This window comes from Panthera leo, chromosome A2, assembly GCF_018350215.1.
Source record: "Panthera leo isolate Ple1 chromosome A2, P.leo_Ple1_pat1.1, whole genome shotgun sequence".
NCBI classification, from domain to species: domain Eukaryota; kingdom Metazoa; phylum Chordata; class Mammalia; order Carnivora; family Felidae; genus Panthera; species Panthera leo.
In genome coordinates this window covers 113,421,952-113,448,071 of record NC_056680.1, presented here as the reverse complement: position 1 = coordinate 113,448,071, position 26,120 = coordinate 113,421,952, and the positions used below count along the sequence as shown (strand labels likewise).

Genomic DNA, 26,120 nt, shown 5'->3' with positions numbered 1-26,120 from the left:
TAAGGTCACACAAGTGGCGAGCTGAGTGTTAGGGTTTGAATCCATGTCTGTCTAGCTATAACACCCATGCTTTGTAACACTTGCTCGAGTGTGTTCCAGGAGTTAGGGGGCCATTCTACTTCCCTCTTCTAAGACATTGTAAACAGAAACTATAAAAATGTTAGACTGACTTGGGAATGGTTGTGAATTTACCACCACCACTGTGTATAGAGGACCTTGGAATGGTGAAGCAAAATTCAAACGTAATTCTTCACTGAGTTTTCTAAGTACGGAAAATGTTCCTTAGCCTTGATATGCTTTCAATGGAGGTAGAATTTCCTGAGCAAAGTCAAAGAACATTTTAATAAACTTTAACAAGCTTTCCAAGAGGGAGTGGTGTGCTTTTGAAGCTAGAAATGTCTGTGACATGCTTGGACTCTGTGGGACTGGCATTCTCCAGCAGCTCTTCTCAAGCACTTCCCATCCTGAACCCAACATGGAAGTGTGTGCAATCTCATGGGCATGCATAGGTTAACAGGGGCATAAGGGCAGCTGAAATAAACTTGCAAGCATTCCTCCTGATTCAGCTCTAGAACTTTCTTCCCGACTTAGCAAGCAGACCGGAGATGACCTTGTTATGGGGAAAGCCTGAGTCTACTCTAGTTCTAAAAATTATTTTCAAAATTTTCCTAATATTAATTCCAGATTACTTGCAGTTTTTTGTCACCCCAGTCCCTGAACGCAAATGTCATGCCTCTGGAGTTGAGAATCGCCGGAGCATGTCTTGTTTATCAGCAGATATTTTTTTGTTGGTGGTGATGTGAACATGTGCATTAGGAGTGGCAATTCCTCTGGGGAAATTGTCATTGGGGAGCTATGGATCCATCTGTCCCATATTGTAAGTACTAACTATTAAAAGATAAAATTAATGAACCACTGCAAGTCTATTCTGGAGGGAGATACATATGTATGTGTATGTATGTGTATATGTATATAGGTGTGTGTGTGTGTGTGTGTGTGTATATATATATATATATATATATATATGTAATGTGTGTGTGTGTACCACTTTTTCTATGCTAGACTTCTAAGCCTACCTCTCAGGGTAAAATTTTTGGCCATATTTTGGAAAGGCTAGGTTTAGGTTATCCAGACTTGAAAAAAATTCTGGTCAGAGAAAAGGTGCCCAAGGACAATGTCTTCTTCAAGCTGTAATGGCACAGCCTTCGTGTGGCTCGATGCATGTGACCCCACGGTAACTTATGCTCTCGTCTGGTGATCTCCATTCATTCTCACCTCCACCTCACACCTTTTTATTCCCTCGTGCCCCTGTGATATTCTGCTCCTTCCTCTTCCTCTTTCCATTTCTAGTCAAATTCTACCCACCCCCCCCAAGGGGGAGCCCAAGTCCTACCTTGACCAAAAACTTCCACAATGTCTCCAGTTCATGTCTGTCCTAGTGTTTGTAACTTAGGTCTCTTCCTGTTTGCATCAAAAAATTTTTCCATTCTTCTCTGTCATTCTTAGACCTGTGTTGTTCATTCTGCTCTGTTAAAACATTTTTATCCATTCTACTGAAATGCCCTCTAAAGTCCTCTTGATTCATTAATTTGCATTGTCCATTCACAAGCTGAAAATCCTGTCCTATGTTCCTTTTAATAGCCTTTTTGATATTTGAAGGCTATTCCGGTCTTTGTATGCGGTTTTGCGTCGGGTCCCTCTAATGTGCCATCTTCTAAGTCTCTGTAAAATTATGCAAGGAAGCCACTTAGTATCTCTATGACACGCAATTCTGTGTAAATGCATTTTGTGGATCTTTTTTTCCATTTAGAAAAGAATATTTGAAGCAGGATGGGAAATGGAGCTGCTGCAGGTTTCTAGGCTAATTTTAGGAAACAAAATTCCTGTTCTATACAAAATAACTTTTATAGATAATTTGAATGAAGTGAGTGAATAGGTTGTCGAAGGTACAATCTTAGGGAGGAAAAAATAACAGTCATGGTATTTTATTCAAAACGAAAGCCAAATTAAGTGACCTATAAGTGACTTTTTTCTCACTTGTGTGTGTGTGGGTGTGGGTAGGTGATTGGAACAGGGTGTTGGTTGGGGATGCTGAAGTAACAGCACAGGGAAAGGCGGCCTCATAGTTGATTCAGAACTAGTGAAAAATTTGTGGGGCGCCTGGGTGGCTCAGTTGGTTAAGCATCTGACTTCAACTCAGGTCATGATCTCGCAGTTTGTGGGTTCAAGCCCCGCATCGGGCTCTGTGCTGACAGCTCAGAGCCTGGAGCCTGCTTCGGATTCTGTGTCTCCCTGTCTCTCTCTGCCCCTCCCCTGCTCATGCTCTGTCTCCTTCTCTCAAAAATAAATAAATGTTAAAAAAAAAAAATTTAAAAAAAATAAAAGAACTAGTGAGAAATTTTAGAATGTAGGCTGTGAGGAAGCATGGCTGTTCCAGTGCAGCCGCCATTACAGCAGGTGCCAGCTCACCATGGGTGGGAGTGGGAGTGCTCTGAATGGACGGAGCCTATGAACCTCGAATACATGAAACTATAGTCTCCAATTACAGGGCAGTTAACATTTAAACTGTTGTTGAAAGAGTTCTAGGGGTTTGCTAAACTTTAACTCCTCCTACACTCAGACGTGTAAAGAAAAATGTAATGTCTTCATTTTTCCTCTAAGCAATCTCTTGTTTGTTGTCCACGTGAGCCTCTGTCTTGTAAGATAGCCAGAAAGAAGGAAAAGAAACCCCACAATTTTAGTCTAATCCAGTAGAATTATTCTAATAAGATAATGCTAAAAGGTGTTTGGCACCTTTTGGTAAAAAGGTTCAGTGTAGGCCCACTCCCTGTTGCTCATCAAGACAGCTTCTGGAACGTGGTGAGTAGTATGGGTCTCTTAAACCTGGTAGAGGAGGCTCTCTTCTCAGGGTGGGCCCTTTCCCGTCCCCAGTGATTTTGCTAGTAGATGGGCACCCTAATGGCCCTTGAGGTGTAACTGGGGTGTTGTATTGGCATCCGCTGTGGAGCCTGGGACTTGTATAAACTGGGTTTGTCCATCTTGGCTCGGTCAGTGCCTCTTGGTCCTGCCTGGCTGATGTGCCCTCCTGGGTGCCTACTGGCACTGCTGATGCTCCTGAGGTCTGGCTGTGGCTTCCACAGACCCCCTATTCAGCCACTTGGCCTCTGTTAAAACAGCTCTCTCTCTCATGGCATCCTAGCCTGACTCTTCCTGATTCTAACTATTTAAAAACAAACAAAAACATGTTTATTATTGTTATTTAGCTATGTGCTTAATTGAATGGTATTTTAACCTTCAGATTCTTAACTAGCCAACTGTAGGGAAATCTCAGTCCAGGGGTTAAGATGAATTTATTAGCATTCATGATTTCACGTTCTAGACAGAGAAGCAAAAGGATACTTGAGATAGAACAGCGTGCAGGGCATTGACGTTAGGGAGAGCGGTGGCAGGTTGAGGCAGTGCAAGGTAGCTTGGTGTGGCTGAAGCAGTGAGTCACAGCAAGAAGAACTCAGACTTTGAGAAGGGTGGGGAGCAAGTCTCAGATTGATTGCAATGGTGTCTTAAACCTATAGAAAAGACAAACATTATCTTTACATTGACTAGAGAATGACTTAACTGTACATGGGTGATACAAAACAAAATAGTTGGTTACCGGAATTCACAGTAACATTTATGTCATGTGTTGGTGTTATCAACATGTATAGAGTTTATGGGTCTGTGATCCATTTCTATGTAAAAAGCATCCCCTACTTAAAAACTGGGGAAGAGCTGGCTTAGTCACTTGGCCTAAGCTTGCCCTGGCAGTGACAACAATGAAATGAATAGTAGCAGTAATGGTTAATACTCCCTGCTCACAACGGCAGTGTGAAGTTACAGATGAGGGAACTGAGGCAAGGAAGGTTACCGAACTTGCCAAAGGGACAGGCCTCTGTACTTGGTGGCAGGTAGGTGAATAGAAGGCAGAAGCTGAACTTGGAAGTGACCTCTATGGCAGTAGTTCTCAACCATGATCCTTTCAAAAAGAAGGAGGTATAAGCTGGTGGCAGGTAGGTGAATAGAAGGCAGAAGCTGAACTTGGAAGTGACCTCTATGGCAGTGGTTCTCAACCATGATCCTTTCAAAAAGAAGGAGGTATAAGCTGAGATCTACTAAATCAGGCTTGGGATGGACAGATGAGACACATATTAGTACTTTTTGTTAACTTCTAGTAAGGCTCATGTACACCAGAGTTGAAGTCTGCAGTTCCAAAAAGTCAGCCATACAGAAAGAGCTTGGTTCATAAGAAATGTGAAAGCTAATTCAATCAAATTTGCAAAATACTATGCAAAGAAGCCAGATCAATAACATTATGACAAAGATTTTATCAAACTTGGTACTTACTGCTGCTTGACTGACACTTCTGAAATTGCATACGTTTAGCTTCATGAGCATTTAAGTTTGGAAGAGAGTCTGGAGTCCCTAGATAATTGAATTTGCTCCTTTGCTTAGGTAAGGAGAAGGGACAGGGAGAAGAAGGTCTGGGAAAAGGCAACTCTTTCTCAACAGACATTTACTGTCCATTAGGTTTGTGCGAGGTACAAATTTGTGCTTGACTCTGTGGTGATACGACCATATGTAAGTAATGTCTCATCTTTTATGAGGCCGGCATTATTAGGACAAAGTTCAGAAAGGGAAGCAAATGTGAAAAACAGAATCCTCATCAACAAATATTAGCAAATAGGATCCAGCAATATATAAAAGTGATAATACAATCATGAGAGATGGGAGTTTATCCTAGGAATAAAAGGATGGTTCAGAGTTTAAAACTCAATCGATGTAATTCACCAGATTTAATCTAAAGTGAAAAACTGTATGACAAATTCCATAGATGCAGATAACACATTTAAAAAAAATTCAGTATCCATTCATGATAAAAAAAAAATTCTCAGAAAACTAGAAATCTAAGGAAGCCTCTTTAATCTGATAAAACCTTACATAAAATCTATGGCTTATATCATACTTAATGGTAAAAGACTGAATGCTTTCCCACTAAGATTGGGATCAAGGCTAATGTATCTCCTTTTAATCACTTCTCTTCACGAGTCAGTGTAATAAGGCAAGATAAATAAAAGTATACTACAAATAAGAAGGAAAGAATTAAAGCCACCTCTTTTTGCAGATACATAGAAAATCCCAGGGTATCTAGAGAAGACCTACTAGAACTAATGAGTAGTACGTTTAGTAAATTCACAAGATACAAGGTCAATTTACAAAAATTATGTTTCTATATGCTGGCCCAAAAAAAACATGAAATTCTTAGGTACAAATCTAAAAAGTGTGCAAGAGCTATATGTGAAATACTTCATCAGTCTAATGGGAAAAAATCCCAAAAAACAAATTAAGGCTTAAGTAGAGGATCTCTCCATGTTAGTGGGTTAGATTACTTAATCTGTTTTTTTAAATGTTTATTTATTTATTTTGAAAGGGGTTGGAGGAGCAGAGAGAGAGGGAGAGAGAGAATCCCAAGCAGGCTCTGCCCTCAGCACAGAGCCCTATTTGGAGCTCGATCTCCCGAAGTATGAGATCATGGCCTGACCCAAACTCCAGAGGTGGACACTTAACCAACGGAGCCACCCAGGTGCCCCAAGGCTCATTATTACTAAGACATTAATCCTCCCAAACTGTTGTGTATCTTTTCAATGGCAGTCATCTCCTTATTTTTTGACCTCACCATACCTGCATAATAATAAACCTGCTTTTGGTAGCATTGACCCATGAACAGGGAGTGTCCTGGGAGCTCCAGACTTCTTTCTCTACTCTCACTCTGACTGTGCCTTCACTCAGTCATGTGCCTAATACCAGCTGCACAATAATACTTACCAAAGTATAGATCCCTGTCTCCCCTTGGCACCCTACATACACTAATGCTACCACCACCCACTACCCTGTCACCTCCGTATCCTGCCTAACTTTACCTTTTCAACCTGATATGTAGAATCAAGATGAGAAATGCATTGGCATCCTTGATTTTTGACGTGGTGCTGGATTGACCCCTTCTAACTGGGAGATCAACTTCAAGTCTCCTGTACCTATGTCCCAAACCTACCTTTTGTATTCCTGACTTTTCCTAATTAGATTCTCATATTGTGCTCTTTGGGGAAGAGGAAATTTTTTTTAATTTTTAAAATTTTTTTTTTTTAACGTTTATTTATTTTTGAGACAGAGAGAGACAGAGCATGAACGGGGGAGGGTCAGAGAGAGAGGGAGACACAGAATCTGAAATAGGCTCCAGGCTCTGAGCTGTCAGCACAGAGCCCGACGTGGGGCTCGAACTCACAGACTGCGAGATCATGACCTGAGCCGAAGTCGGACGCTTAACCGACTGAACCACCCAGGCGCCCTGGGGAAGAGGAAATTAATACTGGATGAGGAAACCTTTTTTTAGTATTTCTCAAAAAAATTTCATGATGGAACTTGGCGTAAGTTTTGTATTAGGATCATAGGTGAAGAAAATTTCCATTTACTATTTTAAATTGTTTATATAAAAAATGCTATAAAATCAGCTGGTCTTAGTCTTTGTTATTACTCATCACTCCCTCTCCCAAGGAAACACTAAGCCCTCCAAAATTTCCATTGTTTACAGAAAAGGCTTATTGTAGGTGTGGGAACAGATTGCATATTTTTATCAGAGAACATCATTATTTAAAAGTAGTACAGGAATTTTAAGAAAAACTGAACTTTTAGGCCTGGTTGTGCTAGCATTTGAAATTTGGCTGTTTCATTAAATATTAACGATTAATCCTGAAATCTTCAATATGAAATGCAAAAAGACCATTTGTATCAATGTGGATGGAACTGGAATATATTATGCTAAGAGAAATAAGTCCAAGAAAGAAAAATACCGTATGATTTCATTCATGTATGGAATTAAAGAAACAAAACAGATGAACGTAGGGGGAGGGAAAGAAAAATAAGAAAAAAACAGGAAGAGACCTCTCAAATACAGAGGGCAAACTGAGGGTTGCTGAAGGGGTGTTGGGTGGGGGAATGAGCTAAATGGGTGATGGGCATTAAGGAGGGCACTTGTTGGGATGAACACTGGGTGTCGTATGCAAGTGATGAATCACTGGATTCTGCTCCTGAAATCATTATTATACTATATGTTAACTAAATAAATAAAATTTAAATAAATAAAATTTAAATAAATTTAAATAAATTTAAATTTAAATAAAATTTAAAATTAAATTGGATTTAAATAAAATTTAAAAATAAAGTAAAATGTAAAAAATAGTATTAGTAATAACTAATTTTATTCAAATATATCCTGGACCCTCAGTGAAGCCTGTCACAATCACATTTTAGTAGTATTTGGTAAATTGCCTCTGTAAGCCCAACTAGTAGCCCCAGCCTATGAAAAATTAAGTTCTCTTTAGAAGATTGAACAGGTATTTGTATTCATGACATCAAAGATCTCAAGAAAAATCGAATTCTCATTCTTCGACCATCCCACTTTTTCTTTGTCATAAGAATTTGCTTTGCTAAGCAAAACAGTTATGTCCAGAATATAGATGTTATAGAAGGGACAGTGCTTGAGTGTCCAGTATGACACCTTTTTTACCCTCCTGGGATCACTAGGTATTAGATATGGTGGTGAGTGAGTCTGTGATCCTTGAGGAGCATTCCTTTTGGTAGTGTCTAGGATTTGGTATCAGTGATTTCTTAAAAAAAATTTTTTTTGATGTTTATTTATTTTTGAGAGAGAGACGGAACATGAGCAGGGGAGGGGCAGAGAGAGAGGGAGACACAGAATCTGAAGCAGGCTCCAGGCTCTGAGCTGTCAGCACAGAGCACGATGTGGGGCTTGAACCCATGAACTGTGAGATCATGACCTGAGCCGAAAGTGGACACTTAACCGACTGAGACACCCAGGCGCCCCTGGTGTCAATGATTTCTAAGGAAGAAAAATTTCAAACCTAGCCCAGGAAATATTTCTCTAAGAGAAAGTTCCTGAAGTTTCCTTGCCTGACAGCAAGTATGGAACCAACTCTGGGTTGTCCCTGGGGAATATGAGCTGTGGTATCATCAGCTGACTTCTCAGGTTGGTGGGAGAAAGAGCTCCTCTTTGTACTCAAGACTCCTTCTTCTCACTGGGCTATGGGTCCTATATCTCCGTGGAGACTTCCCTTTCCTGCTTTCTCCATCTCTCTCTGTTGGCTATTCACCTTCAGCAAACAAACGATTCCCTCAATCATAATTACAAGAAACCAACCTACCTTTGATCTTATTTCCTCTTCTAGTTACTTCTCCATCCAGCTTATTTGCTTCATAGCCAAAGTTCATAACCCTCAGCACAAAACAAAAACTCTTTAACAGTATCAAATGAGGCCCTGATTAGTCTGGCCTTGGCTCTATCTCCTGCCATTTCCCACTTCCTGGTCCCGATAACCCTGCTGCAGTTTCAGGGCCACTCATTATGCATCAGAATCTCACCCTGGCTATCCCTTCTCCCAAGAAGTGGCCTCTGACAATCATAGATCAGGCTAAGTGGCTCCCTTGTGTTGGCAAAGGATCTTAAAGATGGATTTTGCTAAACCCACCGAATGTTTTATTTTGTTATCATACATGTGTGTGCTGGGCATCTCCTATTTGTTGTGGGATCATGTTTGAAAGATTCCTGTACAGTTTGTCTTGGTTCTGGTTTTTTCCATGCTCTATAATTTCATCAGACTTTAACAAAAGGTGGTCTCAGGTCCATCCTGAATGTTGTGTTTCCCTCTAGTTTCTCTAAACCAAATAACACAGGGCAACTTAATATCAGCTCGGCTTTGTTGGGGGGCGATGGTGGGAAGTAGTGAACAGGCCTGTCTGACATCCCCCTGCAATGGACTCTGCCCTGTTAGAATTCTGATTTGGAGATAGGTGTGTTCTCCACCCTCCTTAGGTCCCGATCTAGAATATCTCTGTTCAGTGTGAAGGTCAAGGTGTTATGTGTGTATAAGAAACACCCAGACACAAATGAAACCCCTGGGAGGACAGGAATAGCATTTTATGGGAAATCTGGCTGAGGCCACATCTCCTGTTAGGGTCCTCTGTAATGTGCAGCATGCCTGTGCTCAATATAGTGTTGGCACAGGTATGTCTGGAAGGTCATGGATAACACCTCAGCTGGCTTGGCATGTGCTAGTTACGCAGTCTCCACTTCTTGAATTACTCCAAATCTTTGCACTCCAACAACCATAAAATAGACATTTCACACAGTTTCCTATAGGAGCAGTGTTTTGTGTTGTGGTAGCTCTTGGGAGCCCACATATGCTATTCAGTAGTGAGACCTAGATGGATAGACAGAACATGTGCATTTTTGAAGTTGTATCAACATGCAAATGTAAAGTGGTATTATTTGGATACTATTTCTGTAATAGAATGCTTCCAGTTTTCCACCCTGAAATACCAGGAAACTTCTTCCAGGTAAAAATAAAGCAGGATTTTCTAACTCCAAGATGGTGTTGGTTGCTCTTGAATCTTAAGGCACAAAATGTTTTGGTAAAATCTGGTCAAGGAATGTGGGTTCTGTCTCTTATATAGAAGATGTATGGCAAGCTTTATTTTATTTTTTTAATGTTTATTTTTTGAGAGAGGGAGAGAGAGCATGAGGCGGGGAGGGACAGAGAGACAGGGAGTGAGAGAATCCCAAGCAGGCTCTATGCTGTCAGCACAGAGTCAAACACAGGGCTCAGTCTCAACAGTGAGATCATGACTGGAACTGAAATCAAGAGATGGATGCTTAACTGACTGAACCACCTGGGCACCCTTAGCAAGCTTTATTTTTAAAAATTTTTTTAATGTTTATTTATTTTTGAGAGAGAGAGCATGAACAGGGGAGGGTCAGAGAGAGAGAGGGAGACACAGAATCCGAAGCAGGCTCCAGGCTCTGAGCTGTCATCACAGAGCCCGACGTGGGGCTTGAACTCATAGACTGTGAGATCATGACCTGAGCCAAAGTCGGAGGCTCAACCGACTGAGCCACCCAGGCACCCCCCTTTTTTTTTTAATTTTTTGTTTTGAATGTTTATTTATTTTTGAGAGAGAGACAGAGCATGAACAGGGGAGGGTCAGAGAGAGAGGGAGACATATTTTTAAAAACCTAATTAAGGGAGCCTGGGTGGCTCACTTGGCTAAACATCTGACTTTGGCTCTGGTCATGATCTCATGGTTCGTGGATTCGAGCCCCAAGACTGGAGCCTGCTTTGGATTCTGAGTCTCCCTCTTTCTCTTCCCCTCCCCCACTCATACTCTCTCTCAAATAAACATAAATTTAAAAAAAAAAAAAAAAACCTAGTTGGAATAATCTCAAATCCATTATACTAATTTTCACGAAGGAATTCTCACTAAGGGAATTTTGGGAAGTCCTGCACAGGTACCAGTTAAATCCAAGTTGTTAGAAATTATCTTGAGCCTGACTGGTATAAAACAAATTCCATTGCCCAGATAACAGGCCCTGTGTGATGCCTCCTAAGACTCTTTATTGGAACTCAACACGGGGTGACTATTTAACCTTCAGAGCTGAGAGTTTGTGTTGGGAGACACTCTTGGGTGGAGACTTCCTGTTCTTTCCTACTGCAGGATGAATTATGCAAATGATTGTCAAATAGTTGGCTGGGTTGAAAACTGTCACTAAGTCTACACCAATTATTTGTTAGAGGAAGATGAGGAGGTGGGGGTGATCCTCACCTTTATTGCTATTACTTCATTTAAGAGATTTTCAGAGTCACTAGATCTTTGGTATTTGAATTAAGAAAGTCATTGTTGAATTTGAATGAATAGCAGGTCACTGAAAGACAGAATTGCTGCAGGGAACTGGGAGAATGGAGCAGCTAAGGGAAAGTGTTCTTGAGTATAAGCAGGGTTCTTCAGTTGCACCGACCATAGATAACAAGCTAATACCTTGTGCAGCAGTCGTCCCAGGATGGTGATTCGTAGCAGAGCCTCTCTTGAAGTTGCAGGTACTCAGTTCATTTATTCAACAGTTATATACGGATGCTTCTTAGGTACTAGGTTGTGTTCTAAGTGTTGGGGGATGTAACCGTGAACAAAACAGAAGTCTGTATTCCCATGGAGCCTGTAGTCTAGTAGGGGAGGACAGACATTTCATAAATAAACAGATTTATGTGGTTAGAGGTAGAAAACTTTATGAAGATACATAAAGTAAGAAATGAGGGATATCGATATGGGTCAGGAAAGGCCTCTTCAAGAAGCTGAGAGACCTCGAGGATGTGAAGGCATACGGGAGGTGATATCTGAGGGAAGTGTTCTAGGGGAACAGTGCAAAGATTCTACAGGGTAGCCAGTGCAGAGGTCTAAGGCGGAAGCATTGAAGGCAAAGCAAGTGTGAAGAGAGGGAGAAGTGTCAGCCAATGTCAAGACTTGTGTGTTATACTGAGGGACATGGAGAGTCAATGGAGGATTTTGAGCAGAAGAGGAACATGATCTAATTTACATATTAACATGACCACTCTGGCTCCTGGGTCTGGGTAAGAGATCTGGTGCCTGGGACAACAGAGGTGGTGGTGATAGAGGTGGTAAGAAGTGGTCAAATGGGAGATACACCTTGAAGATAGAGCCAGTGGGATTTTAGGATGCCTACAGTGTGGAGTACAAGAGAGCAGGGATCAAGCATGACTTACAGCTGGGGGGATGGGGTTGTCATTGATTAAGGTGAGGAAGATTGTAGAGAGGGCAGGGATTGGATTGGTTTGGTTTTGTTTTCGGTGGGGACTGGGTAGAATGATCATGTGTTCTGTTGGATGGTTAAAGGGACAAAGGCAGCTTTTGCTATTCCTGTGTCCTCATATTGGCACCCTTAGATACTGCAGACCTCTAAAACTTCTGAGGACATCTGCCCACAGTAGCAGGACTCAGTACTTTCTGTTGGAGAATTACTGGGCCTGGCTTAAGTTGTTGGTAAGCAGCGACGTTGAGAAGCAGCCATGGGAATTTATAAATTTGTAGTGCGTGATGGGCCCGAGCTTCCTGCTGGCCCAAGCACTCTGGGATGGGTCTTCCTTCCCGGGGTCACTCCCTTTCTCTTTCTGTCTCCTGTCACTTGTCACTGCCATTACCTGCTGATTCTAGCCAGGGTTTCTTTGCTTCCCATCTCTAAGCACTGACAAACACACAGAGCTTCTCTCTTCCTCTCCTGTACACTGATCGCCTTTCATAATAATGGGAAACTGTACAAGTATTACAGTAGATTCCTTTCTTTATTCTACCTTGCCCTGTTTCATTATCTGTTTTGATTTGATGTGTGAGAACTTTGTCCTCACTGGGTTGCACTAACCTGTATTTACACACGTAAAATCAGAATTTGTCTTATTTCATAAAAATACATTTGCTAGGGAAAGAGAGTCTGGTATTTCTGGGCATTTTGGCATAGAGCTGGGGAGGGAACATAGTGGTGAGGAATGAGAGGAAGTGGTGAGGAAGGAGAGTGGTTAGGTGTTACCATTCCCTCTTTCTTCTTTTTTTCTTTTTTTACTTCTTTTTTTAAATTTAATTTTACCCTTCCCTCTTTCTAAGCTCTTCCACTGTTGGCCTGTTACTACCAGACCTGCTCCTAAGACCTTTCTCTATGCCATGTCAGATGCAGGTGCCTGATGGTATGGGAGGGGGCGGGGGGGTGGGGCCCATTAGCAGGAAAGGAAGAGTATTTCTGAATTCTAGACCTTTCAGTAGGCAGTAGGGTAATCCCTGGTTTGGTTTGGACTCTAAGAAGAGCAGGACCGGGTCTGAGTTATAGAAAGATAATCCCAGTATCTATAGCAGATTGGGCACAAGAGGAGAAGCCAGAGACAAGAAAGTTGGCTAGAAGATAAGAAAGGTTTGTGCAAGAGAAGTAGAGGGCTTCTACTTCCCTTGTCAGTGAGGCTTAACAGGGGGGAACTGAAGGAAACAGAGGGAATGGCCACAGAGTGAGCATGGAGCTGAGCCGTGAGAGGTGCTTGTAGAACCAGTGAAGGCAAGAGGCAATAGAAGTACAATGGGAGTTATGTTGACTTCAAGGAGCCTGTAAGATCCCCAAGTGGGTGAAAATAAGGTTCCTGGAATTGCTTCCCACTGCCCCTTGGAAGGCAGATGGTAAAAAAAGGTGAGCTCACAGGAGGCACAGGGGCTGGAGAAAGACTTGGGAGCTCTGGTCACAAATCGTGGTGTTGTGGTGATAACAATGGGATTAGGGCTGCAGGACAGTTCCTGGGAGGTCATCTGTCTGTCTTTCTTACACATATTTCCCACACATATTTCTTAAACAATTTTTGTCGGGGGCCCCCGGGTGGCTCAGTTAGTTAAGTGACTTTTGGTCACAGCTCAGGTCATGATCTCATGGTTTGTGAGTTTAAGTCCCACATCGGGCTCTGCCCTGACAATGCAGAGCCTGTTTTGGATTCTCTGTTTCCCTCTCTCTCTCTCTCTGCCTCTCTCTCTTTCTTTCTTTCTCAAAAATAAATAAATAGACATTAAAAAACAAACAAACAAACCTCATTTTGCCAAGGTATGTTTTGTGCTGGAAGAATGACGATAGGTAGTTCTGCTCCTGTACGGGGATTCGATTATTTGTCAATAAGCCGGCAATGGCTCAGCCATTACTCATGAAACAGTCATTATCAGTCACACACATAAGAACTTGCCTTGGAATTTTGAGTTCCTTTCAGCAGTTTGTTGAAAACACCTTCATGACGGAATCTGTGCTGGTGCAAAATACCTCATGCCTGTGAACTAATCATTGAGCTATGTGCTGGGGTCTGAGAAACGTGAGCTGGCATGACCAGCTCCTGCTTCACTGCAGGTGTAGACGGGTGCTGAAGCCTTTGCTTGGTGCTCTTGTGCCCAGTGCGTTTGGCTCTTAATTTCCTGTCACATATGTTCAGTCACCTCAGCATAATCATAGAAACCTGGTTTGTTGGCTTAGGTTATAAAGGGTTACGAGTCTCTTCTCAGTATAACTTCGTGTATGTGGAAACCTTGTGAATAGATCATTTTAATAATGGAGTTCATTGTTCCAGGTATTCATTATCAGGGTAACTTGCTTTTTTGGGAGTAAGGGAAGTTAGAATGCTCAGTTCCCACTGTTTTTAGTAGGCAGGTTATTAGCTAACATTTCAAACACTTTGCAGCACAGGTAATTAAGTTACTTGACAACATCAACACCGCTTCGTACCTGTATCATGCAGTTCTTGTAAAGGTGGTAGTTTTTCATTCACTGCTCTGATTTAGAGGGTTGTTTTTTTTTTTTTTTCCTGTAAAAGGTTTTAAAAACGTAGAAACAGGAAGCCAATGCCAGAATTGATCCGACTCGCTTTTCCCTTCTTAAAGAGCTTCTCCTTAGCCCTCCTGCCCTGCGAGGCAAGTGCTTAGGCTGGCCCACTGCAGTTTTCAAGATTGAAATCAATCATTGGATTGCCGTTCTGATAACACTGCCCTGCAGGGCAATTACCACCAATCCCTCCAAATCCACAGAACGTGGTGAAAGGGATTGCTGTGGAAATAGATCTGGGAGACAATTACATATATTCAGTTGGCATTAATTTTTTTCTTTGACCAAACAGGAAGAAAAAATTTCATTTTATAAAGTTTGCTTTAAGTAGATAATTTTAGTACACCTGAAACTGGCGTAATATTGTGTCAAATATACTTCAATTAAAAAAGGAGTAGGTAATTTTATATGTTAGTATATACATTTATGTGGTGAAAATGTTTTCACAAATTACCTTACAAAGGTGATTTTCCTAAACAAACTGATCTTATATGTTGTATGTCTCTTTAGTTATTTACATATGCATATTTTTCTTGGCTTCTCAACTGGGCTTGGGTATATTAAAAAGGAGTGCCGTACTTCTGCTGCTATTGTATTCCACATAATTCCTGTCACAGTATTAGGTCTGTAATAGACCATTTCAAAACAAATCTGTTTTGGGTGAAACTCAAATGTAGTGGGAAATGCATGTTTCAGATTTTCAAAATCTGGATTTAGACTAGGAGGGAACTTCAGTACCTAACCACCTCCCATTCACATCTGCATATGCTTCGTGCATGCCCACATTTGTAAATCTATCATGTCAGGACGATTCTGACATCATTAGGAAACACATACTCTATCCTCGGGGTTTAATTGGTATATTATAAAGAGGTTCTTGCTAATTGAGTTTGAAGGAACAGTTGGGCTGCAACAGAGTTGTGTCCCCGGGCATTATTGACACCACGTTATTTGCATGGGTACTTTCACTAATGTATTATACAATAATGTCCTTATTTGTCATGTGTTCTCCATAACTTGGTAGATAAATTTGAGCTAAAAGTAAATTGTTCTTGGTTTTTCACAGGTCTCATCAGAAAATTGAAGACTCAGAAGAAAGCAGTGATGAAATTCTTGCTCGTCTAACGTCTGCGGTAAGGCCTTGCAGTTTCCCCGCCTAAGGGTGCAGAAAATAATGAGGGCCAGGGTCTTCAAAGGGAGGCAGTTTGGGTAACAGTGCAGAAAGACACTTGCTCTGTGGTTGCACATCGATGTGGGAGGCCCACATCAAGGCAAAAGGAGACATGACTTTGACTTACTACCCTCAATGCAACTTCTCCAGCAAGATCATACATATATATTCCTAGTGGAAAGTTCCTGGAACCTTAGTGGAGGCGTGATAGTAGATTTTTAAAATACAGTATGACTTAACCTAGGGAATGTTGTGACCTGTTGCACAAAGAAGAAAAGACGACAGGTTTCATTAGAAAAAAAAAAAAAAAAGAATTACCTCAACCAACAAAAGGTTGGTTTCTAATGTACTAGGTTGCAACATTTTCATTGTTCTCTAAAGCCACTAATCAGAGTGGGTAATTGCCTTGTTAGTTGAAGAAAAGGTCATGTATGCCCTTCTTAACACAAAAAGCAAGCTGTGGTTGCTGATCACTGAGTCCTAGTTTTTGACAGGCTCTAGTAATCCTATCTGTTAAAGTCTTTATCCATTGGTTTGGCTTTCTGGAAATTTTTCTAGCCTTCCCAAAGATTCTCTAGTTGTGCTTTAACTGCATTATTGAGATGGTAATTGCCGAAAATTATGCTGGATTATGTACATGGATGAAACTGATCTTTCACAGAGTTTTATACACCAGGCCTTAGCATCTATGCACACAGCTTGAAAGTTGAAAGTTGCCTTTCCTACTGTTCTGGAATATAGCTTAAAAAAGTAGTTTTTGACTAAATACAGTGATTGGTAGTGTAAAAACTTCATGTGAAATGGAATCTTGAAGCATGTTAAAAAGATTTAACATGACCTTTGCCGTTTTTTATTTAAAATTTCTTTATTGAGGTATAATTGACATACAATGTTACATTAGTTTCAGGTGTATAACCTAATGATTTGATATTTGTATATATATATTGAAACATGATCACCACAATAAGTCTAGTTAACATCCGTCACCATCTATAGTGACAGAATTTTTTTTGTGTGTTGTGGACTTTTAAGATTTGCTCTCTTAGCAACTGTTCATATATCCAGTAGTCACCATGCTGTATAGTACATCCCATGACATATTTATTTTATAACTGGAAGTTTGTACCTTTTTTTTTTTTAAGTTTATTTTGAGAGAGAGCATGAGCAGGGGTAGGACAGAGAGAGAGGGAGAGAGAGAATCCCAAGCAGGCTCTGCCTTGTCAACGCAGAGCCTGATGTGGGGCGCAAACTCACAAACCACAAGATCATGACCTGCTGAAACCAAGTGTTAGATGCTTAAGTGGCTGAGCCATCCAGGTGCCCTGGAAATTTGTACCTTTTGACTCCCTTTACCTGTTGTTCCCACCCCCGAATTTCTCACCTCTAGCAACCACCAATCTATGAGCTTGTTTTTTGTTGTTGCTGTTACTGTTTTTCGATTACAAGTATATGTGAGATCCCATGCTATTTCTCTTTATCTGATTGATTTCACTTAGTAAAATGCTTCAAGTTCCATCCATGTTGTCACAGATGGCAAGATCTCATTCTTTTTTATGGCAAAGAAGTATTCCATTGCATGTAGATACCACATCTATTTTAGCCATTCATCCATCAGTGGGCATGTAGGTTATTTCCATATCTTGGCTATTGTAAATAATGCTGCAGTGAACTTAGGGGTGCACATATCTTTTAATGTTTTTGTGTTCTCTGGATAAATACCCAAAAATGGAATTGTTGGATCATATGGTAGTTCTATTTTTAATCTTTTGAGGTACCTCCATACTGTTTTCCAAAGTGGCTATGCCAGTTTACATTCCCATGAGCTGTGCACAACAGTGCCCTATTCTCTATATCCTCTCAACATTTGTTATTTCTTGTTTTTTGTTTTTTTTGTTTTTTTTTTTTTTGATGATAGCTGTTCTGATAGGTATGAGGTAATATCTCACTGTGGTTTTGATTTGCATTTCCCTGACGATTAGTGATGTTGAGCATGTTTTCAATTACCTGTTGACCATCTGTTTGTCGTACTATTCAGGTCTTCCGCCCACTTTTAGTTGGATTGTTTGGTTTTTTGCTGTTGAGATGTATGAGTTCTTAATATATTTTGGTAGATATGTGACTTGTAAATATTTATCAGATATATGACTGTACATATTTTCTCCTATTCAGTAAGTTGCCTTTTCATTTTGTTGGTTTCCCTTTGCTGTGCAGAAGGTTTTTAATTTAATAGTTCTACTTAATGACTTTTGCTTTTGTTGCTTTTGCTTTTGGTATTATATCCTAAAAATCACTGCCAATACCAATGTCAAGGGAGTTACTGCCTATATTTTCTTCTAGGAATTTTATGGTGTTTCAGGTCTTACAGTCAAGTCTTTAATCTGTTTTGAATTGAATTTTGTGTATGATGTAAGAGTGATCTAGTTTCTTTTGCATGCAGCAGTCTAGTATTTCCAGCACCATTTATTGAGGAGATCATCCTTTCTTCATTGTATATTCTTTGTTGTACATTAATTGACCATATATGGATTGGTTTATTTAAGCTCTTTATTCTCTTCATTTGATCTGTGTGTCTGTTTTTATGCCAGTACCATAGTGTTTTGATTACTATAGCTTTGTCAATAGTGTGAAATCAAGGAGCATGATGACTCGAGGTTTGTTCTTCTTTCTCAAGATTGCTTTGGCTTTTTAGGGTCTTCTGTGGTTCCAAAGAAATTTCAGAATTGTTTGTTCTTATTTCTGTGAAAAATACCATTGGAATTTTGACAGGGATTACACTGAATCTGTAGATTATGCAGTTTAAAATATTGACCAAAGAGGAGTGCCTGTTGTGTGCAAAATCATTATAGCCATCCGTTTAAAAAGCATTCACTATGGACCAGATACTGTGTCAAACATTGTGTTTGTTTGTACATACACATACATACACATTCTGTTCAACTTCACAACAACCCTATGAAGTAGGTGGCATTATCCCTGTTGTATAGATAGGAAAGCTTGTAGAGGTTAAGTAAATTGCCCAAGGTCACTCACTTAAAAAGGAGCAAAGCCAGGATCTAAAGTTGGAATTTTCTACTTCCTAATTATGTTTTCTTAACTACCATGCCTCATTTTCTTGGTAATGTAATATATTATTGGGATAGTTGCAGAAGCAGCAAAGATATGTAAGATGTTTCCTACAGCCATACCAGGAAGACAAACACAGAGTTAAGGTACAAAGCAATTGGCATTTGAGTACTGAATAGAGTGGTGTATAGATAGTAGATTCAAGAACAGTAACAGAAAGCTTCACTGAAGAGACTTGAACTACCATTGAAGACAGTCAGGGTTTGAACATGTGGTAATTAGGAAGATGTATACTCTAGCAGTGGGGTTTATTGTGTGCAGGTGGAGGGATGAGAAAGTAGAAAGGGAGAATACTGAGACGCCAACTGGCTGGAGAAGAAAGTCCCAGCTAAGAAAAGTGAAAGACATTTTGAACAACAGATTAGCATTATGGACTAGACATTTAAGAAAAAAGAAAGATGACAGACACCTGTCTCAGTTGATGGAACATGAGACTCTTGATCTCAAAGTTGTGAGATGAAGCCCCCAGGTTGGGTGTAGAGCTTACTTTAAAAAAAAAAAAAAAAAAAGAAAAGAGATGAGCTGAAGAGGGGAGACTGAAAGGCTGACAAAAACCGACTTTATTGTGGTATTTGTGGGAACGGAAAGAAAAATGAGTTCAAAAGCAACCACAGAGAATTTTTAAAAAATCAGTAGGACTAGGTGAAGGTGGAAGAGGAGTCAGAATGAATGGAAAAGTGATGATAATCGTAGGAAATTGAGTAAAATACTTGGAAGGAAACATACAGAGTTTGGACACACTGAGTTTGAGGACATAGAAACATAAACTATATAAATATTCAAGAAATACCTGGACATGTGAATCTGGAGCTTAGGGAGGTTGGGGCTAAAGTTACAAGAACCAGTCACAGAGAGGTTGTCATTTGAAGAGCAGGGTGGGAGGTAGGGTCTTGGGGAGCATCCATGGTAAGTAGGAAGATGAGAGGACCATGAGAGAGAAATAACTGAATGGTTTATACCATGAAAATAAAATTCAACGATGCCACTCAGGGGTGCCTTGGTGGCTCAGTCGGTTAAGTCTCCCACTTCAACCCAGGTCACCATCTGAGTTTGAGCCCCACATTGGGCTCTGTGCTGACAGGTTGGAGCCTGGAGCCTGCTTCAGATTCTGTGTCTCCATCTCTCTCTGCCCCTCCCCAGCTTGTGTTCCGTCTCTCTCCCACTCAAAAATAAATAAACATCAAAAAAAAATTTTTTTTTAAAAAGAGAGCCTCTGAAAAGGTGGGATAGACAGCAAAGCATTTGCTAAATATTTGGTTGAAGTGATCTTACTGGAATAATCTCCAAGCTAAAAGATTGAATGGATTGAGGTAAGGTATAGGTGTAATGGTAATTAGCGATGAGAATAAAGTACAGAGAAGAAAATTTCATCTCTTTAAATCCATGGGTCATTGGTCTAGGATAGTGAAAATATCATTGAACTGAAATTGAGGACCTTGATTCTTTTTTTTTTTTTTTTAATTTTTTTTTAACGTTTATTTATTTTTGAGACAGAGAGAGACTGAGCATGAATGGGGGAGGGTCAGAGAGAGGGAGACACAGAATCTGAAACAGGCTCCAGGCTCTGAGCTGTCAGCACAGAGCCCGACGCGGGGCTCGAACTCACGGACCGCGAGATCATGACCTCAGCCGAAGTCGGCCGCCCAACCGACTGAGCCACCCAGGCGCCCCGAGGACCTTGATTCTTAATTCTTCCAACAATGTGTCATTGGTTAAGTGGTTGGACTGGACCATATCTAAGTTCTAAAAGTCCTCCATGCATTGTATAAGCCTTTGTGAAGGAACCATTGTGCCTCATGTGTTCACAATGTAGTCATTCCTATTGTCAGTGGTATCAAAACTTTGTTACATAGGTGCAAACACCATGTAGGAAGGAGAATATTTATGCACATCAGTTCTCATCCACCATAACCCCCAAACACATTAAAGAGCAAAAGTGACACGCAATGTGGAATTGTTAATATGCTCTTCAAGGGTTTGTGTCTGGGGGTATTACAAAGGGGGTGGTAATCTCCAGCAGTACAGTTTTCTGTGCTGTTTTATTCTCTTGTTATCAAACTTGAGAGCTTTGTATATGTGGTCTTATAAGAAATCGTTCATTTCTTTAACCCCAGTAGTTTATTATTCCACCTTTGGTTCATCAAGGGAAAGGTCCCATCCTCTAAAAAAAACAATACCTACCCTGATATTCTACCCTGGAAGAAAATCTCACAAGTCAGTTTTTATATTAAAGGAACATAAGAAGACAGTGCATATGTAGAAATAAAATTGTCATGATGACTCAGTCAGATTTACAGTTGTTAAATTTACATAAACATGAATGATAAAAATGTTCTAGCCATGTTTCTGGTGATTTTCAGGAAAGAGCTACTCTCCCAAGTACCTAACATCCCAAAACCTTAACAGTAAGACTCTGTAAGAGGTTTTCAGTTGAGGGGAAAAGAACATGGCTCGAGTAGACTCCTTGCATTATAGAATGTCTCCAGAAACACTCTGGGCATTATTATCGGGAAAGAGTTTCCCTGTTTGTACATACGGTTTCTGCCTCAGCACCTTAGCTGCTTTTCTGATATCTTCTGACCCTACAAACTTTGATAACTTGAAAACCTTTTCTTTCTCATTTACTGTGAATCTCCGTTGGTTTGTTAAAGCTGAACAACTGAAAAGAGCCCTTGAATTACAACCTACCTGCTCCTATCCTTGAAGTTCTCAGCATTATGTTATTTTATTTTATTTTATTTTTAAACGTGAATTCTAACAGTGTTCATGACAAAAGCATTCAGAACTGATGATACAGCTTTTATGTTTTTGTTACAATCCAGGGTAAACTAAATGTAGGGGAGAATTTATAGTGAATTAAGTATGGGTGTGAAAGCCATAGTTCTTAGGATGTAAATTTATGAAGTAAGCTAAATTTTGAGAAGAACCAAGAGTACTTGGAAACGTTCAAAGACAGGAAATGGAAACATGAGCATCCTTGAGTAAGAGATAAAGCTGATTCTAGGCTTCTATCTCTTACTTAAGACCAACATCCAAAACAAACCCTACCAGGCTGTTTCTCTTTCTTTAGAATAATTTTCATGATGGAAATTGTAGAGATAAGAAAACACAAATTGAGTGAAATTTGTGATTTTTGTTCACACAGTCTAATTGTCAAGCCACTGAAGTAATGCAAGTTAGGCTACGTTGTGAATTATGTATATTAGATGCCTGTTTGGTGGTATGGTTACATTAGTGGCACTTACAAAAGGAGAGGGGGCATGTGGTGTGGTACTCTGTGCTGCTTGGTCCTGAAGTCAGCCATCACTTAGATGGTGAGAAAGAACAGGGTTGAGTGTCTGCAATAAAACATTAACCTGGTGGTGGTAGTGATGGAGGGTTTGTGGCCATACCTTGAGAGATGAATTAAAATTACAAATCAAGTGTTGCAAGTTTAGGAAGAGAGATCAAAGAGGAGAAGGACAAAATCTAAAACTCTGGGACTGTTAACTAGACACTCTTACTACCTTGTATTCCTTCTCAGAGCTGATTTAGTTTATCATTCTTACCAGTTTAGATGGTTTCTCTGTTTCTACTCTATCCATTTGTTCATTTTCTTCAGTTCATCCAACTTTATCCTAAAAGCTCTGCGTATGATGCTTTTTTTTTTTTTTTTTTTTTTTTTTTTTTTGGAGAGAGAGGAGAGAGAATGAGCATATGTGCATGAGTAGGGGAGGGACAGAGGGAGAGAGAATCTTAAGCAGGCTCCCTGACATGGTGCTCAATCTCACAACAGTGAGATCATGACCTCAGCTAAAATCAAGAGTTGAGGCCTTTAAGCACTGACCTACCCAGGCACCCCTACATATGATGCTTTTAATGGAATTTCTAAATTCCTTCTCATAGGGTCTTCAGGTACAGTATCATTCTCTGAGAAATACCACTGAGCTGAAAAAAAAAAAAAAATCTCACCAATCAAACCCAAATTATAAATGGAGTGTCTGCTAAAAGTTCTAGAAGACCTTGAAGCAAATGAAGCACCCCCCCACCCCCCGCCCTCCAAGCAAAAATTCATGCTAGGATATATAATGTTGGGTGAAAGTTTAGAGAAAAAGAAACCTGCTATTAACTTTCTTTTTACAGGAACAAAAAACATGGTTTTAACTGACTGCTTGTCACTGTCACAAAAACATTTTTCCCTGCTCAGTGTCCAGAAGTTGTGACTTAACGCCATCAGTTTTCACATCACCTGTGAACTTGTTCTCACATGATTTCTAGCATTCTTTGTAGTTTAAGTCTTGTTTTCACTTTTTCTCCATTTTGGATCCTGCTTTCTAGGTAGAACAGACCTAGTTGAGTCTCATTCACTAAGACCTGCACCTAACTTGGGGCTTTGTCTGATTCTTCTCCCAGTTTGTCTTTTCCTTAGAGTTCTTGGGAAATACTTGTTATGGAGGTACAAGGAACTGGGTCTTAATGAACAGGCAGTTGTCCTGTATCATCAAGTACACAATGGAACTCAAGGATGCAAACTTTTCGAGATGGTCTGTCCTGCTGGCTCTTTCCTTCCTTTGCTGTTGCCTATTCTTATGTTCTACTTCTGCACATTTGGATCTCCTCTCCTTTGCCATGTCCAGTCTTTCAACCTGAAGCTTCAGTCTTTTTCTATAAGGATGTGCCTTTCACAGGCTTTGGGAAGCACGTGATGTGGTTAGGATTCCTTCTGTTCATACTTGAATCTGCACGTTGGGTTTGGTACATTGGAGAAATTCCCTTTTAAACAGTAGTGTCTGAAGATAACAGTGACAACTTTTTCAATTGGAAACTTTAAAAATGGTACCAGTTGAGGGAGCAGAAGTAGCACGGGATCTGGGTTTTGAGGAGTCTTTAGAAACTTAGAATTTTGGAGATCTACTTAAGAGATTGTTGCCAAGTTAACAAGGTTTGGGAATAATCTTAGGCTAGTGAGAGTGGGGAGATTAAGTCACATTTAATACATGATAAGCACAATCCAGTGATGATTTTTACCATATTTAGAAATAGATTTTTTAAAACACTCAAATGCTAGCTTCCATTCACCCTTTTTTTCCTGGCTATCTGCCTCTTCCTTTCTGGGGAATGGAGAAATGGAGTGTAGTTAATCTCCCTTTTCTTAGTCTATCAGGGACTTGAGCGGGCGTGTTTGCTCAGAGAATACAAAGTAAGTTAATCCCCCCGGGAATGACTAACGTTCTGTCTGGCTGCTACAGGATCATGAACATCTTGTTACCTTATATTTCTTATCTGTAGGGAACATAAAATTCCTATTTGGAATCATTACCTTGGCTCCAATGTTTCCAGGGGTTTAAGAGTTACCGTGTGATTTGGGGAAAAGCCAAGTAGATTGAATTTTGAGAAAAAGTGTCAAATGAGGCCCTAGAAGGCAGACCTGATTTCAAAGAACATCAAAAAGGCACCAGAAGAATTATAGCACATATCTGGCATGGTATTCATTGTTCTTGTCATTTACAAGAAGCCGAGGGACTTGTTAGTACCTTCCCTCACTGTTCTTTAGAACTACCCTCATCAGCTAGAGTGTCCAAAGGGCCTTGGGCTGTGGATGGTAGGTCTCTCGGATCACGTGGACAGCTAGTAAAGCTCCTTCAGTTTTCCTCAGGTAGGATCTCAGTGACATTTCACTAACCCATGACTGTCAATATTTTTTTTAGATTTTTTTTAAAGTTTATTTATTCACTTTGGGAGAGACAGCACATGTTGGGGAGGGGCAGAGAGAGAGAAGGAGAGAGGATCCCAGGCAGGCTTTGCACCGTCAGTGCAAAGCCTGATGTGGGGCTTGAACTTACCAACAGTGAGATCATGACCTGAGGTGATGACGGACTCTTAAGTGACTGACCACCCAGGTGCCCCCATGACTCAATATTTGAACAGATAGCCAAATGATAGATTCCTATCCTATGTCAATAAAAAATGCTTATGTGTTTTATATCTATTGCATATGAGAATGGTTTTCTTCATCCTGGGAATAAATCCCTAAATGCCACATGTACACACACACACACACACACCAACTTTTAACGTTAATTACTAAGTTATCTCTGTTTCCAAAGAAACCATCTGTGCATACTCAGATTATATGGTACTCTCATTTAACGCTAGCCTTGAGAATTTCATTTTGATAAGCAGCATAATATATGCTGTTTCACCTATCGAAATGATGCCAATGAGGGAACATTGATTTAAAAGCATTTGTTCAGAAAGTGTGAGTGTATAGAACCCATTCAAGAATAAAAGAGGTCTCAACAAATCCCTGTGAATAGGAGTAAAGTGTGTGTGTTTGTATGTGTGTGCATGTGTGTATTCATGTATATTATGGTATTGGGGTATCTCTTGCCAAGATGAATGAAATCATTTTGATATGCAAAACACACAGAAGACATTTTTAATTGACAAGGAATAGAAATACACGATTCAGCTATCGATTTGTATATTGACACTCGTGTTTGTAAAGTGTTACTGTGAAAACTTATCTGAGGGAAGCTGAAAGAGTTTTAAAAGAATGATCCATGAACATTTCGTCTTGGACTGCCACTTCATGCATTTGTTTAAAATAGAACTTCTTACAGCTGCTTACATGAAATGTAGTTTTGCATCCTTAAGGCCATGTAATAGCTTCTTATAATATGTCCATACATGCAGCAGGACCAGGAGACGTATAAAGAAATGAAAATTACTTGAGTTTTTGGTGGTGATGGAATAAGGTAGATTTTAACTTAATTTCTGTTATAATGTTGTAGAACTTAGTATATAATGAAAGTTTATGTGAATACTGAGTAGCAATTACGTGAGTTCCACTCTTATGTTTGTAAGTGTCAAAATGATGGTAAAGCCGGTAGTGAGTTGTCATTACTGTGGGTTGTGTTTGCAGTTCTTTTTATTTATCTGACACTTGGATAGTTTGGTTTGAACATAAAGACTTCGCAATTGAAAGTAATTTCAGAATAGAAAACATTTCTGTAATGAAACTACTCATTAGTAACTCATTATTAACTTAAGTGTTTATTACTTCCTAGGTTACTTTTCTTGTGTGTATACTTTTTTATGAAAAAAAGAGAGACTCTTTTATTTTGTGATCTGTACTTTTTACAGAGTATGTTTTCAGTGCTGAAAAGCTGCTCCTATGGCATTTGTAGTGGTTCCAAAGTATCACATTCCATGGAGTTTTCATTATCTCCTATTTTTGAACATTGTGGTTATTTTCAATCTTTTGCTATTGTAAACAACACAGAGATGAATTTCTTGGTGGGGGAAATTATTGAAGAAACTTTCTTGCAGATCCCATTTATTATCCTGTTGTTGATTTAAGGAAGACATCGGTAAAGGGCTAAGACTGGCTAATATTTGTTGAGTTCTTATCTTGTGCAGGCATTCTGCTAATGCTTTTCGTGCACTGTCACATTTCAATCCCCCAGAGCTGGGTGTGTTATCCTTCACATTAGAAAGATGGAACGTTTGAGATAGGAAGTATTAATTAAGAGTCCAAATGAGATTTAAAATAACAGTTCA

The 26,120-nt window shown here is 39.9% G+C and overlaps 1 protein-coding gene across 1 annotated transcript in view; it reads left to right on the top strand.

Moving 5' to 3' along the window:
• RAPGEF5 (Rap guanine nucleotide exchange factor 5) overlaps positions 1 to 26,120 on the top strand; it is a 225,865-nt gene that overhangs the window by 48,472 nt on the left and 151,273 nt on the right. The window contains exon 6 of the mRNA XM_042919932.1: positions 15,351 to 15,417. Coding sequence (XP_042775866.1) covers positions 15,351 to 15,417 — 67 coding nt within the window. The remainder of the gene's footprint in view (positions 1 to 15,350; positions 15,418 to 26,120) is intronic.